The sequence below is a fragment of the Egretta garzetta genome, unplaced genomic scaffold, assembly GCF_000687185.1.
Source record: "Egretta garzetta isolate BGI_Z169 unplaced genomic scaffold, ASM68718v1 scaffold292, whole genome shotgun sequence".
NCBI lineage: Eukaryota > Metazoa > Chordata > Aves > Pelecaniformes > Ardeidae > Egretta > Egretta garzetta.
In genome coordinates this window covers 1,505,436-1,522,221 of record NW_009258789.1, presented here as the reverse complement: position 1 = coordinate 1,522,221, position 16,786 = coordinate 1,505,436, and the positions used below count along the sequence as shown (strand labels likewise).

The window sequence follows — 16,786 nt, the reverse complement described above, 5'->3', positions numbered from 1 at the left end:
ACAGGGGTGCCGAGCCCCGCGGCCACCCTGTTGTCACCCACCGTGCCTCTGCGTCGCCGTGGCCTTTGCCAGGGTAGGCCCGACCCCCAGAGCGAGGAACGTGGCGGCCTTGCTGCCCGGCCGGTTCCTGTGCCTGCCCGATTACACCAGCGGCTGCCGGAATGGCTGCGGGATGGCCCGGCTCCCAGGTGGTGTGGAGAAGAGCCTGGGCCTAATGGGTCCTGAACCTCTCACCTGGGCCTGCACTTGCAGCTGACATGGAGCTCGCGTCGGGGGGAGGGGGTGTTCTCCCATCCCGTCACCACCAGGCCTGAGGGTCCTCTCCCCACAGAAACCGGGAGAAGACTGGGACAGAGGGAGCAGCGCTTCCCCTGCTCCCGTGCTCCTCTACCCCCGTGCAGTCTGTGAGGCGGGACGCCCCAAAGGCGGATCCATGCACCATTCAGGAGAGTCGTGCAAATTCTGTGTGAGGCTTTGTCCCCAAACTCCCAAATTTGAATGGGATTCACACGCTTTATTTCCAAAAAAGAAATTTTTGTTTTCAATTTATGCCCTGCTATAGTTCTCAAATAGTGACTAAAAATCATATCTATCAATGTCCTGGGACTGAAGCATTTGGAAAATGAAGCAGAGGGGTCATGAAATTAGTTTTATTAAATGACCCACAGAATGAAGCATTAATACTTACACCTGTTCTTATATTTGGGAGCAGTTCCAATGCTGGGAAATAATTCTTTTCACACATTCAGTTGCATTTGGCTTGAAGCCACGGTATGAATAAGGTGCATAAATCCATACTGAGTTTTGCATCCATGTTGTTACATTTCTGTATGCTTCTATATTATATAAGTAAGGCCATCCAAGGATAGCTGAGACTTCATTTTCTCTGCTAAATTTGTTGCACTGCATTAAAACCTCTCTCTCTGCTTGTAACTAGTAGAAAACTAAACACAAAGGAGGAGAAAATGGTCCTAAATGTATGAAAGCATGAGCGACAGAGTTGCACAAGACTAGAGACAAGTTCATATTGCTTCAGAGTTTACCTGGACACTGTGTCTTTTCAGGAGAAAGCTAAGAAATACATACAGCAATTTTTTTTGGGTCCCCTCCCCCTCTCCACAGTCCAAGTCAGCATTTCTGTTCTTCCTGAGCCTGCTATGGCACAGGAGGTGCTCCCAGAGTAAGAGTCTGTATGTCCTACTAAAACCAGATAATGCCTCAACCACCTCAGACTAAGAAAATGAAAACTCCATGATCAAAAGGGACTAGTTAAGGGTCTCCACTTTTATTTATTCAAATGAAGAGAATGTTGTAGAATGCTAATTTTCTGCAATTTCACTTACTTGAAATCACACAGGAAAACCAGTGATAAAATCCAAGTCCTTGCTTTTACCATTTAATTATATTCTCTTTGCATGCAGTTTCCTTTTTCTGATCAAAAGACCACTCCATATGTAAGAGAAAGCTTAAAAGAGATCCAAGTTCAGTCAGAAATCTGAGGCACAAATAGAATGGCAGAGTTCTCATCCCAGCTGATGAACAGTGTAAGTACAAAGACTTAAGAGAGGCTGGTTCAAAGGTGTCGATCAGGGTTTCAGATCAGGGTTTCAGATCACTTCAGTTTGTTAGCAGAAAGATACTGGCATGACAAAATCGAAACGCATGTGAAAGACACCTTGCTTTCAGATATCGTTACTGAATAACTTGATTCGGTAACTTGGTTCTTTTTCACCAAATGTGCATAGATTTGTGATTGCAGGTTGTAGATGGAAACAGTGAGAAATACTTGGAGTCAAATTAATCCTTGATGGAAATGTCTTGAAATTTACAGGCTCACATCACTGGTGGAGATGAGGATGTAATGCCATCATGGAAGAATATGATCTTTCATTTTAGTTTGGTTTTCACCATGTGGAGATGGAATATTTTAGCTGTGATTGAAGTTTTGCTATGATTTGGTTTGGGCTTAATCTTAAAAAAAAAGTATGAACGTTCAATCAAGAACAAAAATCATATGAAGTTTTCACTCTGCTAGGTATGTACTGCAGCCAGATGTGGTCAATGTTCACAGGGTACTAGCTGTCACAGGCCACTAAGTTGTTGATTTTGAGTAAAAGAAAATAAAATTAATTTGTGGAACCTGGATTTTCAAATTTAGTATCACTGGAAGGCATGTGACCTGCCCAGCTATCACAGGGATCTGTGACTCCTTCTCTTCTCCCTGTGCCACAGGAACTCATTGTTTTAGTTGTCGTCCCTCAAGGAAATGATAGACCAAATTCATTGCTGCCTTAAGAACCGCAGACTCATTTTGGCAGACTTGCATGAAAGATGAATATGGATTACTGACCTCTAGTTGCTGTGAAAGGAACGATTGATTATCTGCTGCTTTAGCAGCAGGAGAGAGACTGCAGGTCACTCTGTAGCTAAATAGCGTTAAAAAAAAAAAAAAAAAGCCAGATATACACAGTTTTTTGCATCTCTCTAAATAAAAGTTAGCCAAAGAGTGCATTTGAAAATATGAGATACAGATTGTCATGCAGCTGTAGCTGATGATGTTCCATACTATAATGTTGATACCCTACAGGTTTGAATTATGTCATTTATTTCCATAACAGAAATGTGATCGTAGCTTGATTTAGAAGGCAATCAGCCCAGCAGTTTGTCATTGTGTCTTTAGGACTCCTTGCCAGTAGCAAACCAGCTGTCAGATTGAAGTTGTGTTGCTCCTAAATAAAACATTTTACATCTGAGAAGTTCAAAGACACTTTTTCAAATTATTTCACACAGATTTCTGTTCCCCACTGTCTTCTCCCCTAAGCCAATATGGTTTCAGCATCAGCACTAAGTGTGTGTTAGCAATGCATGCCCTAGTTAGCTGGGATGTAAAAGAAGAGATCTATTGTTTTAAAATACCCTTTTTTTCTCCATGGGCTATTACCTTCACCCTTTGTTTCCTAAAATCCTCTGTGTACTCGCTGCTGGCAGATTTTATGTTTAAAGTGAGTAGCTAACGCTTGATTTGAAAAGAAAGGATGAAGTAAACCAGACTTGCAACTTCAGCAAAGGAACTGTGCAGACAGGAGAGTGCTCGACACATGCTCTTAGCCAAGCGTTCCTCGCTGGGAAGCAGCTGTAATTTAGCTGCTCGTATGTAAGTAGTCAGACTCCGTGCAGCTTGCCTTCTCTTCTAACTTTGCTGTGACAGCGTGCTATTGGGGTCACTTTGCAGTGCAGTTGACAGATTCCTTTCCTTATTTTTATATGAACTTTTAATCTAAATTCTAACCAGACCTGCAAATAGCAAAAGGCGACTGGTGTTTCACTGATTATTCAGATTATTGAACTTTTGGGTCAACCATCTAAAAATCCAAAGGAATGTGTATCTGTTTCCTGAAAGAAAAACTTGTTATTTCATTTTATAATCTAAAGGGTTATTTAATTAACAATGAAAAAAGTTTGCATCTTCATCGTGCAGTAACTCATTAATTGCTCAAGCCTCCTTTGAAAGTTTGGATACAATGGGATATTTCATGTGCCTGATCTGCATGTTGATAACAGGGGTTTGCATGTAGATCAAAAGCACGATACAACCCTGCATTGTCAGAACTCCGCCACAGCATCCAGCAAATGCTTATTTGGAAGGCAACGCTTGGCTTCCCTCCAAAGGCTTAATTCTAACAATCAGCTCAAAGCCAGCCTGCAACCTACCACTTTTCCCATTGATAGGTTTGTGCGTACAGACCTACCTTTGACCTCTCCTGGTTTGTTTTATTGCAGTAAACACCTGAAATTTGCTCAGCTAATACAATAGCCCTGTTCTTTCTGACTAAAACGCCTGTGGTTAACCTCTGTGGGCTCCATTCTGCAATGAAATGAAGGGTGGTAGAAGTTAAACAATGGGTGTGACTACCACAAGAGGTGTGTTAGTGGGAAAGTGGTGTAACATCCACTTAGCATTCCAGAGATTTGAAATGTAATTATGATTTAAATGCCAAGGATGTAAGTTGCAAGATGAGTAATTACAAGGACATGAAAGCCTCCCTTCTATTCCTTTCTGTCCCACTCAGAATCATTTTGCACACCCACAAAACTAATACAAGTAGTGTCACTTGACAAAATTACACCTGATACATGACTTGTACCATCACTCACTTCTCTTGTTGGTGTGGGCTCTGTTTATACCAAAGAAAAAACTTCCAATCTCATTTACAACATTTTAAGTTGGAAGCAATTTTCCTCTTGGTGGAGTTATTCCCTGTTTACACTCCCACTCAGATCAGAATCTGACCCAGGCTTTGAATTTTGTCCTATTTGCTCTCATCCTTGCCCATGATAGACAAGACGAGGGTCCTTTATCTGTGAAGAGCCCCTCACACCTTCATTTATGTATCTTAGCAGGCACAGTTCATGAGCAGGTCTGTAATGTTAGAAATTGTTGACTAAATGAGCCATGGGAGCAGCTGGTTGCTGACTATATATGAAAAGCTGCTTCACGGCTTTGACATCATCCAGCATATGTGGGAAGGAGAGCAATAATGCAAAAGTGCAGCTCATGCCTAGATCAGGGGCTACGCAGTTCTGTATAAATTCCAACACTGAGAAATTAAAGAAAGAAAAAATAAGTTCTAGGTGGGGGAGCAGAAGCAACTAATGGGGAAAAAAAACGTGTTGGTCCTAAACTTTTAAACAAACTCTTTATAAAAAACAGATTCTTGGTATGTTTAAAATCCAAAAGGGACAGGTGGGATTACAGCTCTGAGCAAAGGGCATGCACTGTCCCAGACTGCAGCCTTGGAAATTGTCTGATGCATAGATCAGAATTTAAACCTGCATTTTAAACATTTTTTACCCTGACATTATTCCTTTTATTTTCTTTATGAATTACATGAGAGCCTAAGCTGAAAGTTTCTAGTGCAGTACTGCCTTTTATTAGCTGTCAGCAGGGAACAGCAGGCTCCACCCGAGGTGCCACCTTCAAATAAAAGCAGAGGGGTGAGGCAGGAGGGGCTCTAGGTGAGGACATGATTTGGGACTCAGCTTGTGCTAGGTCAGCCCTTGTAATTGGACTGTTTATTTTCTGTAGAAAATACACACTTGACAGAGGGAAGCAATGATTTTTCAGATACACGTACATGCGTAGCTTCGTGTATGACTAATTTTATCGCCTGAAATGGAGCTGTAGAGTGGATAAAGTGAAGCATTTATTCCAAAGTGTTTGATGAGCTGGGACTACCTAGCTATTTTATTGTGGATATTTGTTTCTGAGAAATACCATAAACATTTATTAGAAATACTTTCTGCTGGGTAGGAAGAATCGTTTTTATATCTGGGGGAAAAATATATGATTGGTTAAACATTTTAAAATACAAATAACAAAAAAAAAATGTTCTCTCTTAAGAATCAGAGAAAAACAGTTTTATGTCTGTACTTCTTAAAATCCCTAACAGTTCATGAAACAACATAAAGTCTTTAGATCATAGCAACAGTTAAGACAAAAAAGGCTAGGATTTAATAGTTTGGGATTTTTTAGCAAAAAGAACTATGGGCCAAATCCTGTCTTCAGGTTGGCATCTGTAATTCCGACTTTGGTGAGGAAAAGACTGTCTGAAGCCACAGGAGGACCATACTGAAATATTAGCGGAGGTCAGCTGCTGCGGCGGAGGCAGCCACTTGAGAACTGCATGGCCCAAGAGGACTTCAGTTCAAACTCCTCTTCTGCTACCCACAATAACAGGAGTTGCCACAGGCTGCAAGGGGATGAGCGATAGCCACGTTGCCGAACTTTATGCAGCAGTTTCAGTGCGTGCATGAGGAAGCCACTTCCTCTATCACCGAGGGAGAGAGCGTTCCCTCCCGAGGGAAGTTCTGGCTGCCTGAATTACCCTGCTCCAAGTTGTCCTCCGGAGGGGCAATTCCCAGAGGTCTGATTTCAGGGTAGATTCAGCCACAGTAACTAGAGCTCCAGGTTGGCAAAAGGATCCTGAGACAGTCAGATAATGTCCTGTCCCTGCCACTTGTGCCTCACTGCATCCATATACTTACTTTGCAGTGCTGCATCTCCCTTTTGGACAGCAAGGCACCTTCGACAGTTGCGGTGTCCCTGAAGCAGAAGTCCTTGTTTCTGTGAATCTCACCCATGGCAGAAGTGCTGTTATTCCAGCAGTGGATTTGTCTTGGGGATAGTTGTGGTCTGGGACGAAATAGTGGCACTGCTTACATGATAAAACACTCATTTACATAGAATAAGATTTCATTCTTGATTTCTGGTGAAGATTCTTATTGCACCTGGCGGCTGATTCAATGGGCTCAGCAGGTACACAGTGCTCTGAAAATCAAGTCATTCAGGACTTTCGTAAATCCAAAGTTAGTCTGCCTCTCCTGCAGTGCTTAGATAAAATAGCTTTCATCACCTTTTCATCACATCAAACTCCAGCTGAATCATTACCACATATTGTGTGGTATCACAAATAAGCTGCTCGGCCTCTGAAACCTACACTGGTTTTCCGCAATATCGCAGTGTTTTTATCATGTATTTTATTCATAGATTTCGGGTGCTTTGCAAAGATAGGGTCAGCATTGGTATGACAATTTCATGGGAAGGGGGACACTCAGAGTTTCGGTGACTTGCCTAAGGTCTGTTGCAAAACAGTGGTGAAACACAACCTGGGCATTCTTCTACCAGGCTTGTGATTCAGCAAAGCACTAAAGCAAGTGCTTAACTTTGAGCAAGTTTGAATGGAGATGGATTTAAGTATCAGTTTAAATACTTTGCTGGACTGGGTCTTCAGCTTTCAACAACTAATTATTGTTTACTGTTATTTCAATTCTTTTCATATAGCTCAGCATATCTTTAGATGGTGGAAATAGTTTTAAACTAATTCAATTGTGTGAAAAACTGTACTGCTTGCTGACCTTTTAGCAACTCAAATGTTCATGCATACGTTTGGGATTTTGTGTTGTTTTTTTAGATGACACCAGTTACTCGACAAGAAGTTCTTGGTCTTTACCGCAAGATATTCCGAATAGCCAAAAAATGGCAATCAGCATCAGGACAGATAGAAGAAACTATTAAAGAGAAAGAGTACATTAAAAATGAAGCCAAAACATTATTCAAAAAAAACAAAAATGTAAGTGGGTGTCCTTACAGTTTTGAATTTCTGAATGATTCTCCTCTTGCTCTTTGCACCGTCTCAGTGATTGGATGCTAAGATATGAATATAAGAGCTGATTTCCCAAAATTTCATTCACCTTAAATGCTTGTGTATTTGGGTTACAGTTTAAATTGTTAAAAGAAAACTCAAACCATTTCAGCTCTTCATTAACTACTGTAGAAGTCTAAAAGGTCTAGACCTTTCACTAGAAAAATGCTAAGAAAAAATTAAATTCCAAAGATACTGCCTATGTAATTGAAGCAGCTTTTTATCTTGAAGAAAGCTAGCTAAGTGTATCATTACTTATGCAATGGCAAAGAGCTCAGTAGCTTCTTATACTTCTTTTCTTTTCAAAGCAACAATTATTGGCACTTCTTTTAAAAGAAGCACTTGAATTTTTTTCTTAAGAAATTTCAAACCCCTTTTGAAACAGGCAATACAGACTCCACGGTAATCAAAGGTCCTTGTAATTCAAGATCACAATACTTACTTATATCCCATTTTGGTCTGGGACTATACTGAGGTGATGCAAAATCAAAAAAATGAATTTAAGTCACAATTTACACCACAATTCTGACTTCAAAGGCAGTTTCTGGCTAGGATGATAACAGAAGGAGTCTCTTCCCTTTCTCCTCTAGCTACCTTGCGGAGTGACAAATGGATGAGTGTGTTTTTTCATGGATATATTAGTAGTTTACATGTGTATTGTCTTTTTACAAAGAAAATACCATGTTTGGGTAAAAACCTCCTTCTATAGCCTCAGTTGTTACAGCCCCTGGGCCTTAATATACAGCACCATCAAGCCCAGAACCATTGTGTCAAGGCAAATACTAATGTTGCCTTTTATGGATGTGAAAAATACAATCATTGTATCCTTGGGATTGCCAAAAAAAGCTAAGGAAAGTCATGTGGCTGTGCATCATTTATGCTTGAGCTTCCAATTGCTAATTGCTGTACTTGTACAAAACATTTGTTTGTATTGTTTGTATGATCTTAGGTAATGGATCCAAAGTTGATCAAGCAGTGTATAGATGAATGTGAGGCAAGAATAGAAATTGGACTTCACTATAACATCCCCTACCCAAGACCTGTGAGTATAAATCTAGTCACAAAGTCTTCAGCTATATCCACTTAGCTCTCGCTGGACAATAAAACCATAAGTTTACATCACTCTGACTACACTGCATTTTTAGATAAGCTGGTATTTAAATGCTATACTAAATCAGAGCCAAATAAGCCAAATGTACACTGAAATGTTCTCCATCGTACTTCACTGTAAATTGGCTAATTTCTTCTCAAAATAAGTAGTCAAAGCCTAAGTGGAGTTGCAGGAACTAAATTCCCAAGGCCTGTGAATATTTAGGCAGTCTTGACTGACCAATGAATCATACTATGTAGAAAAAGACAGTAATGGAATAAAATCTGTTAATCTTTCCACATAATAAAAGAGAATGAGGGAATAAAAATACTTACTCACATCTGCCATAGATACCATAATTCTCATAGCCTACATTACTGGTGACTGTTCTCCCGGTCATAAATGAGGTCTCGTAAAGCACCTGCCTATGCTGCTGCTTCTTTTGCCCTATTCCTAGAGAAAAACATGTCCAAGATGATTACCAAAATGCTGGAAGTTGCAACAATGTCTTTTATTGCACCATTCAATATAGTTTCCTCACTGCCCAGCCACTTCTGTCTGCATTACGTTATGCTGCCTCCCATAGAGACTTCCTTTCTACTCCTGTTGATTAGTTTACATTTTCACATCTATAGTTTCCTTATCAAGGCAGTCATGGTCAAAATTAAATTGTATCTTCATCAGATGCTTACCTAGAATACAGTCACTGTTAGCCTCCGTTTCACATAAAGCTTTTTATACAGAATAACAATGCACATCTGGCAAGCAATGCTCCTAGAAATGGGCTTAAAATGTATGCTCTGCAGCAGCTTCAAAGTCCCAAAGGATCAGTCCTAGATCAGCTCGCACACAAACTGGATGATCATTATTTTTCAGATTCTAGAAATCTCTATTGCTGCTTTAGTCAGTGCTTTTACTATTACTTGCACCTAAACAGCTACCTTACAGGATGACAGCCTCAGCAACAGGAACATCTGACTGCTAAACACCTACATTTTTCCATTGCTTATGGGGGGATATAGCCACATGACTCCCACTAACAGAGGTAGTTTTGAGATACAAAGACTTTGTCAATCAAAGGAAGAGCCTGTCACCTATTGCTCCTTCTGCTTGTGGAGTCAATGACACTGACTGTGCATTTTAATATGATATATATGCTCATGACAATAAGAAGGCAGTCTTTCAATACATACAGTTCCAGGTTATTTTTTGACTTGTTAGCTAGCTATGAATAAAGCATACATTGCTTTAAGCCATCTACTCAGGGAATTTTTAGGGTTTTCTAGGTCTTACTGTTCTGGAACAGTGTCAGCAGTCCTATTTCAACAAGTATTTTATCATTACAGTCTGATACCAAGCTACAGAACAAGGTTACTAGAGCCTAAAATACATAGGACTTTAATAAACACAGCATTTAGGGCTTGAAAGTTATACCACTAATCACTTTGCAGAAAGTGCTCCTCCTAGAAATCTAATAACCTGGTTTGAGACAGTACAGTTGCCCACTCCAAAGTGTGAAGAAATGATTTAAAACTCAGTGAAACCTAGTCTGTATATATGCCTTCTTTTTCTTGTAGTTTCTCAATTTGCTCCTAACTGGTGGGATTTTCTTTTCCAGATCCACCTGCCTCCAATGGGTCTTGCCCATAAACAAGGCCGTACGTTGCGACACCAGGAAAAGTTAAGGAAGATTTCTAAACCCATATACCTGAAATCCCATGACGAAGTTTCATAACCCACCATTTAAACTGTGATGCGTAATCCCATAACTTAAAATGTGGATGGTAATCCAGGTGATTTGTGTGCACAACTGTGAACGAAGCTGTTTTGGTCACTTGCTCACACATTTCCTGAGGCCAAAAAGCTAACTGATACATTGCATATGATGGATAAGGTTGGTCCAGTATTTATTACATTTCAACCACTGACTCACTCATCAATAAAAGTAACGCTTTTCAAGGAGTGAGGTGTGATACGAAGATTACTTTGACATCAGGACAAATTACAGCAGGTTTTCAAACTCTGTTAATCTGTAGCAGGGTTCTGTGGTGGTTTGAGGATTATTCATACTCAACTGTGATTCAAAGCAGTGCCTTGTGTAAGGGTCAGCAAAAATCAAGAAAGTCCAGGAGAGTCGAGCAGACACAGTGCCTCCAGAGCTTCCAAATGCAAGTGGGAATATGGTGACTGCACCATGCAGCTGCACTCCCTTCCTCTCCTGTCCCTGCTCTGCCTGTTGTCCCTGGAGAAGCGTTCTAGTTTCATAGTATCCTTATGGTGAAGTATTGTTTCTAAATGGACAGTAGCAAAGAGACAGCTGAAACACCACCACTCCTTTTTCCTTTTTGCAGGCTGCAGAGGAGTGACCTAAAGCCTCTATATCAGCCTTTTTTTCCCCCCTTCCTTTGGAGAGGGTGTGGATGTGAAATGCAAAGTTTGGAATGCTATTACACAACTCAGAGTAAAACATTCCAGTGTTGGGTTCCTCAGGTTCCCATGTATGGACCGACTGAAAACTTTCCCCTCAGGGCATCACTATGGGAGCAAGCTTAAGATGCTTTGGGTGGCTTCACTGTGCTTTTACATGGTTAGCTTTTCAACATAATCAGCACACTGGCTTTCTCAACAATTATTTTAGTGTTAGGTTTTAATTCTTACATTATGGACAGAACCCCATATTAAAAGAAAGTATCTACAATGTTTTCTTCAGTCTCTTAAGTTCGAGGGGTATTTCTGTTTCACAGGTGCCTCATGAATGGAAGTTAAAAGAAATTAATTTCCCTCTCACCAACCACCAGTTGTTTGGGGTCCTTTTGAGTCCTCTGGCTTTACCGGGCTGTTTACAAATTCTCTTCAGGAAACTTAGTGGAGCCTTCTTTCCTTCAGGCTAGAGGTACCAATGAGACCAAGCTGTGACAAGAGCCACACTGTACTAGGAGACTACACAAGCACAGCCCACAGCTGCTTTAAGGACAGAGGATATAAGCAGCAACCTATTCCAGCCAGAAGTTAATGGTGGCAAAAAAAGCAAATTTGAAAAATGCAGTGTATATTGTTTCCTGTTAAAGTGGGCAAAACCATTGAAATCTCATTTTCCAAGCTCTGCAACTCAAACTCTCCAAGCCCTAACAGACAATGGCAAAGAAATATTCTGGTCTGCCTTAAAAGTAAGTTAAAACTGGTCATGTGCAGAACAGAATGACAGTTCATCCCCCAAGAATCTACTTGTAAGAGTGAAAAAAACAAGCAGATGAGAAAGTACAAGGAAACAATAAGAGCGAGTCAGCATGACAGGTACTGGCTAGCCCAATTTCTCACTACCCTTTATGGCTGCAGTCCACAAAGGTATCTATTCCCATATAATTATTTCCTGGGAATGCCTCGTGTGGGAAGTAACACGTAAAATGCTATTGTTCTGCCTGTCAGTGGGAGCTTTGCAAATTTACTGCTGCCAGGAAGAGACAAAACAAAACTCCTTTAGCCTAGGAAAAGGGGGATGGAATAAAGACAGTAAAAAAATAACATGATTATACACACTGCTTAATCCTTCATTGAAAGAAGTCCAAATACAGTCTTTTCCTATCCTCATTCCCTCACTCTGATACACCAGTGTAGTGATATTTCAACTGAGCCAACCCAAAATGTGCCAAGACAAAGGTTTTGAATGGAAGCTTAAGCTCATTCTTTGTCATTAAACTATCATTCGAATCTTTTTAATTGCTAAAATTCATGTGACTAATGAAGGTACTGATACTGTGACTCATCAGGTGAATAAACAGCTACGCAAATGAGCAGTCTAAATACACTGTCTGTATTAATAGTCAGAACTCTTTCCTGAGCACATACTGTAAGATATAGATTATTTCAAAAGAAATCCCTAGAATTCCAGAAGATTTACACCAAATTGAAATAACAATAAAAGTATATTTCTGAAGGGAAATATAAATAAATAATTCTAAAAAGGCTCAAGCAGCCTTAAGTAACTCAAATGAGTACCCACTTGCTTAACTGAAAATCCAGTAAGTTGAACTGCAGTGACAGCATCCCATTATTTGAGATGCTTTAAATGCCCATTAATTTTTCAAACTAAGTGTTTGAGAAATTATTAACTAGCTCCTGATCCTCCTTATTTTCCAGCACCAGAAGGCAAAGACTGAAATTTGTTAAAACCTCAGGCTGTTCAGCCAAAGGAGAGATTAAATCAACTCTTTTGTCAAGTCCGGAGAGCAAAACCCTTCTTTCACATCTTAAGTTAAACTCTGTATGGAAAAGAAAATCTGCCTTAAATACAATCCTTTGGTTTTGGAGGTCAGACTGGCAAACTACCATTTTGAAGGAGTTGCATAAAAAAATTTCATCTGCAACTCAGTCCAGCGGGTAGGCAGATGTCTCAACGGGTACTCATTGTATTAAATTCCAAGGGCCGTATAACTTCTGTCAAGAAGTATCCCAACAATGGTGCAATGTCATTCCTACACATTAATTTTACCTGCAGAAAGATGTCCAAAAATGCCTCTGAGTTCTTGCGAGTTTGTAATGCGCTGGATTCAATCAGTGTACACTCTGTCCTGTACGTCCTTAACCTTCTCTTACTCCCCTTCCAGTAAATACTGTCTCTTCCCAATTTATCACACTAGTCAGGAGATGCTTTAGAATAATTTAGAATAAAAAGATGACATTCATTTTATACTCTTTAGAAATAAAAATCCAGAGTCAGTTGCATGACTTCTCCTGCAAGCTAACTGGTAGGCAATGCAGTATTAATTTGTTGACATGGTATCTGGCCTTGAATATCTAAATAACACATCCTCTCTGGAAATTCTGTCCCTAACTTCATCATTAATAAGGTTGTAATTTATGAAACTTATGAAACCAAATTTAACACTAACATTAGCAAGCATACTGTCATTTAAGAGGATGGACTTGGCACCCGCTTACTGTCTGCACCCCCTCAGTATTGTCTAGGGGCAAGGAAACACTCATTAAGTTGCAACAGTGACGCCGTCTATTCCAAGGGAAGTACCACAGAACTGAAACAGGATATCTGATCTGTTTTCCTACTAGTACCACTTTGCTCTTGTAACTTCCATCTTTTATCCACAGACAGAAAGGTCACTTAATCGATCATACCTACAAATTCATTTTCAAGAATGCTAGTTACAGGAGAGATCTGCACCTTTCACTAATTTTTCTAATTGGGCAGAACATTCAAGCTTATAGGAACTCCTAAGTAGAAGATTTTGGGGCCTTTGTATTGTCTTTTGCTTTTTCACTGTATAATTTTCCCTTTAACAGCCCAACAGTGTTAAATCAACAGAGACAGTAGTTTCTGCTTCTGAAATGGATTTTTGTATAGATGAGATAAAGATTTCAATCTTAACAAAATGTACTAACCCTATCTGTCTTACAGCACCCCCAGCTGAAAATCTGTCTCTGCTATTTCTAGGGAAAAAAGTACCTCTTGCTCTGTAATGTCTGTATACTGCATTTTTTTCCATCTGCTTCAAGTTATTAGCAAGGCTAATTTGTGATTTGCAGTAATTACAAGTGTTTTTTGTGGTTTGTATAGCAAGCATTTCTATTAAGAAATGGAAATACTAAACCTGTAAAGCCAAGAATTCTAATACTACTATTAGAAGGTACTTCATTTGTCCAGATGTTTTTCACACCTTTATCATGTCCAACACAGCTGAGTTGCCTTTTTCTTTTTTATATGCATCTCAGCCAAGGAAGGTTGTGAATTCTAATGTTTAGCCAGCTTGTCATTCTTCAGGAAGGTCTTAAACAATGCTCAGGAAATAAGGTTGGGAAGCTCATTTCAAAGAGCCACAGACATCTCTAAGACAGATATCCCTCAACAGTAAATTCCATTACTTTTCCTCTAATAGTAAGGGCAGCTCAGGAAATCACGTACTTCAGTAATCGTCAACTAAAGCAACTCAGCCATGCCTGATCCCCAGTGAAGGAGGCATAGCTACCAGCAGATGCAAGAACTCTCTTTTATAGACTTCTCTCTTGTCTATATATTTTGGTCACATCTACAAAAGTTTGAAATACATCTTTAATTACATTCTAAGAGATGCCTTCATCTCAAATCTAACCATTGACACAGAAGAAGCATGTAGAAGATGAACACAGTAACAAGGACATTGTACACAATGTAGCAGCAAAGCCACTATTTATTTGCAAGAACCACAACTGTGTCATTTAATAGACTGTCCATTAGTGTTTGTTCAATGAGGCATTAACAAGAAACCCACTTGGCAAGTTATCCCACAGTATTTTCTGACAGTTTAAAAGTAATTTATCTCCATAAAATGTAATTTAGATAGCATATTCTAGTGAATCTGGCTTTTAATTTAAAATGGCTTAGTTTAGAGGACTGTGTTTGCAAGACTAGCATTATCTGAAGAAGGATGGAGAAACTCAATCCTCAAATTTCAACTTCTCTTCATTCTAGTGTTTTAAGAACGATGACTCTATTGTTGCCCCAGCTTCCCTTTCAGCAGTGCCTCAGCAGCCACAGGTAAGCTGTCACCAGTCACTTGTGAGCATAAGCTCAAATCTAAATAGAAACATCCTTTTGAGAGCAGCGACTGAACTGATCAGTCCGTAGGGAAGGGTATAACAAGCAGGTCCAGCCTCTTTGGCCTGCATGCAAAGCACCTGTTAGAGGAGGCTCGTGACTGGTTTGCTATCTCTGATGCCGCAGTGACCTGACTAATTATAGTGATCTGAATTGTTGATGTGACAACAACAATTAGATGCAGCCATTCAAAAATATGGTAATTGCCACAATGTTTTTTTTAAATATGTAGTAAATTTCAGTTAATTTTAATGATATGCAAAGTACAAAGTATCTGTGTTACTTTTATGAAGCCTAAGAAAAGACAATTTTTTTAAAGGATCAATTTGAATTAATTCATAGATTTTCTGAAATACGATTCTCTTGTCAAAAATTGTTCTCAATTTGGATGACTGTGCTGTAACATTCATAAACAAGTTTTATCTTTGCTATAGGTGACAACTATCACTTAGTCTAAATTGTTAAGAGTAGTTTCTTCCTATCAGTAAATTGAAACACCTGCACATTTCTGTCCCCTTTATTAAAACAAATGTCCATTAAGTGTCCTGGCCTGACATCTTTGCCCTAGTCACCACATAATGATGCACCAGATGCCTGCATACTCTACTGTCATTGAATAGGCATTGCATGTGGTACATACGGTACATGAAGATGTACTAATTACCTATGTATACCTTTGTGCAGAGCAGCACTGTACAACATAGCTGTAACACTTCTTGCTTACCTTTATGTTACCATTCTGAAAAGTTACTATTTTATGAATATGTATATAAAGCAAACCAGTGGTTAATAAAACAATAATGAACACTGTTTTCACCTATAACAGCTAAGTACAACACAACAGAAATTCCTGGGACAAAAGCCATATGTTTTAATAAGTTGTAGCAGCATCACTTAATGCTTGTAGCAGGATACTGGCAATTGCTGAATTATAGCTGCATCTCTGACTTTGTGAGGCCTCGAGCAAGTCATTAAAATGCTGCAATTTGGGCAATGAAAAAAAAATACAAGACCCCAAATTAGTGGATGTTTATGCGGCGGGTTTTTTTTTTTTTTTTGAATGTTTGCCTTGATCTTTGTGTTTCTCTTGTACTGTGTACACAAGTCTAATGATCCATCTTTAGTACCTTCTTGGCATGCTGTGGGGATTAGTTAATGACTGCACAGCTCTTTGAAGATGTTCAGGCTGTTTTATTTTTAATTAATGTTTGCAAGCTACTTTGAGCTTCTCTGATGAAAGGGCTTAAACAAGTACAAAATTTCAGGTGGTTATTAGTCTAACATGCAAGAGGGCAAGACAAGGAAGCAAAATGAGACTATGGGAGAAAGGAAACAGCTCCATTTATCAGGCACCTGGGATATGTAGGCAAATAATACTGAAATAAAGTTAAAAAAAATTATGAGACAAGCATACTGCTCTGAGAAATACCAGGCTCCCAACGCATGGGCTGTCTAGAAGTTTTCCATGGAAATTCTGAGGCACATCTTCAAGGGGTGTCAGTTAATACAGTTTTATAATACAGCTCTGGCAGTTCATTCTAGCTGAGGATTGGTTTTACATGTTGACAGACTATTCTCATTTCCTCCTTCCTTGCCCTACATACTCCTGGGACACAGAAGTGCTAGGCAAATCCAGAGAGTCCTATTTGCAAGAGTTGTGGATTAGATTCCCATTAAAATCAGCAGCAAAACTCTTTGGGCCCTATTTCATTTAAAAAAAAAAAGTGTCCTATGATAGAAGCTAGGTGGTAATATTAGGATTTCACAAGATTTGTAATGATGTGAGTGGCACACAGTTTGATTGTTCATTCTGATCTATTTCAAGATAAAGCCCAGGCCTTTGAAATAAGTTTCTGTTTGTAGTGTTCTATTTTCACTCACTCTTGCTCAGTGGCTGATAATCGCTAA

The 16,786-nt window shown here is 39.5% G+C and overlaps 1 protein-coding gene across 7 annotated transcripts in view; it reads left to right on the top strand.

The window, feature by feature from the left end:
- The first annotated feature begins 30 nt into the window (after positions 1 to 30).
- Positions 31 to 16,786, top strand: part of LYRM1 (LYR motif containing 1) — a 17,051-nt gene continuing 295 nt past the window's right edge. Inside the window, exons 1-6 of one of the 7 annotated variants that reach the window (XR_004841298.1) lie at positions 39 to 1,544; positions 6,972 to 7,130; positions 8,152 to 8,244; positions 9,911 to 10,186; positions 12,430 to 12,669; positions 14,753 to 14,818. Coding sequence is in view for 3 of the 7 variants with exons in the window: in XM_035889264.1 (XP_035745157.1) it covers positions 1,512 to 1,544; positions 6,972 to 7,130; positions 8,152 to 8,244; positions 9,911 to 9,972; positions 14,753 to 14,822 (417 nt within the window). In the remaining 4 variants the exon portion in view is untranslated. The other 6 variants (XM_035889264.1, XM_035889265.1, XR_004841299.1 and 3 more) reach the window with 6 other exon arrangements.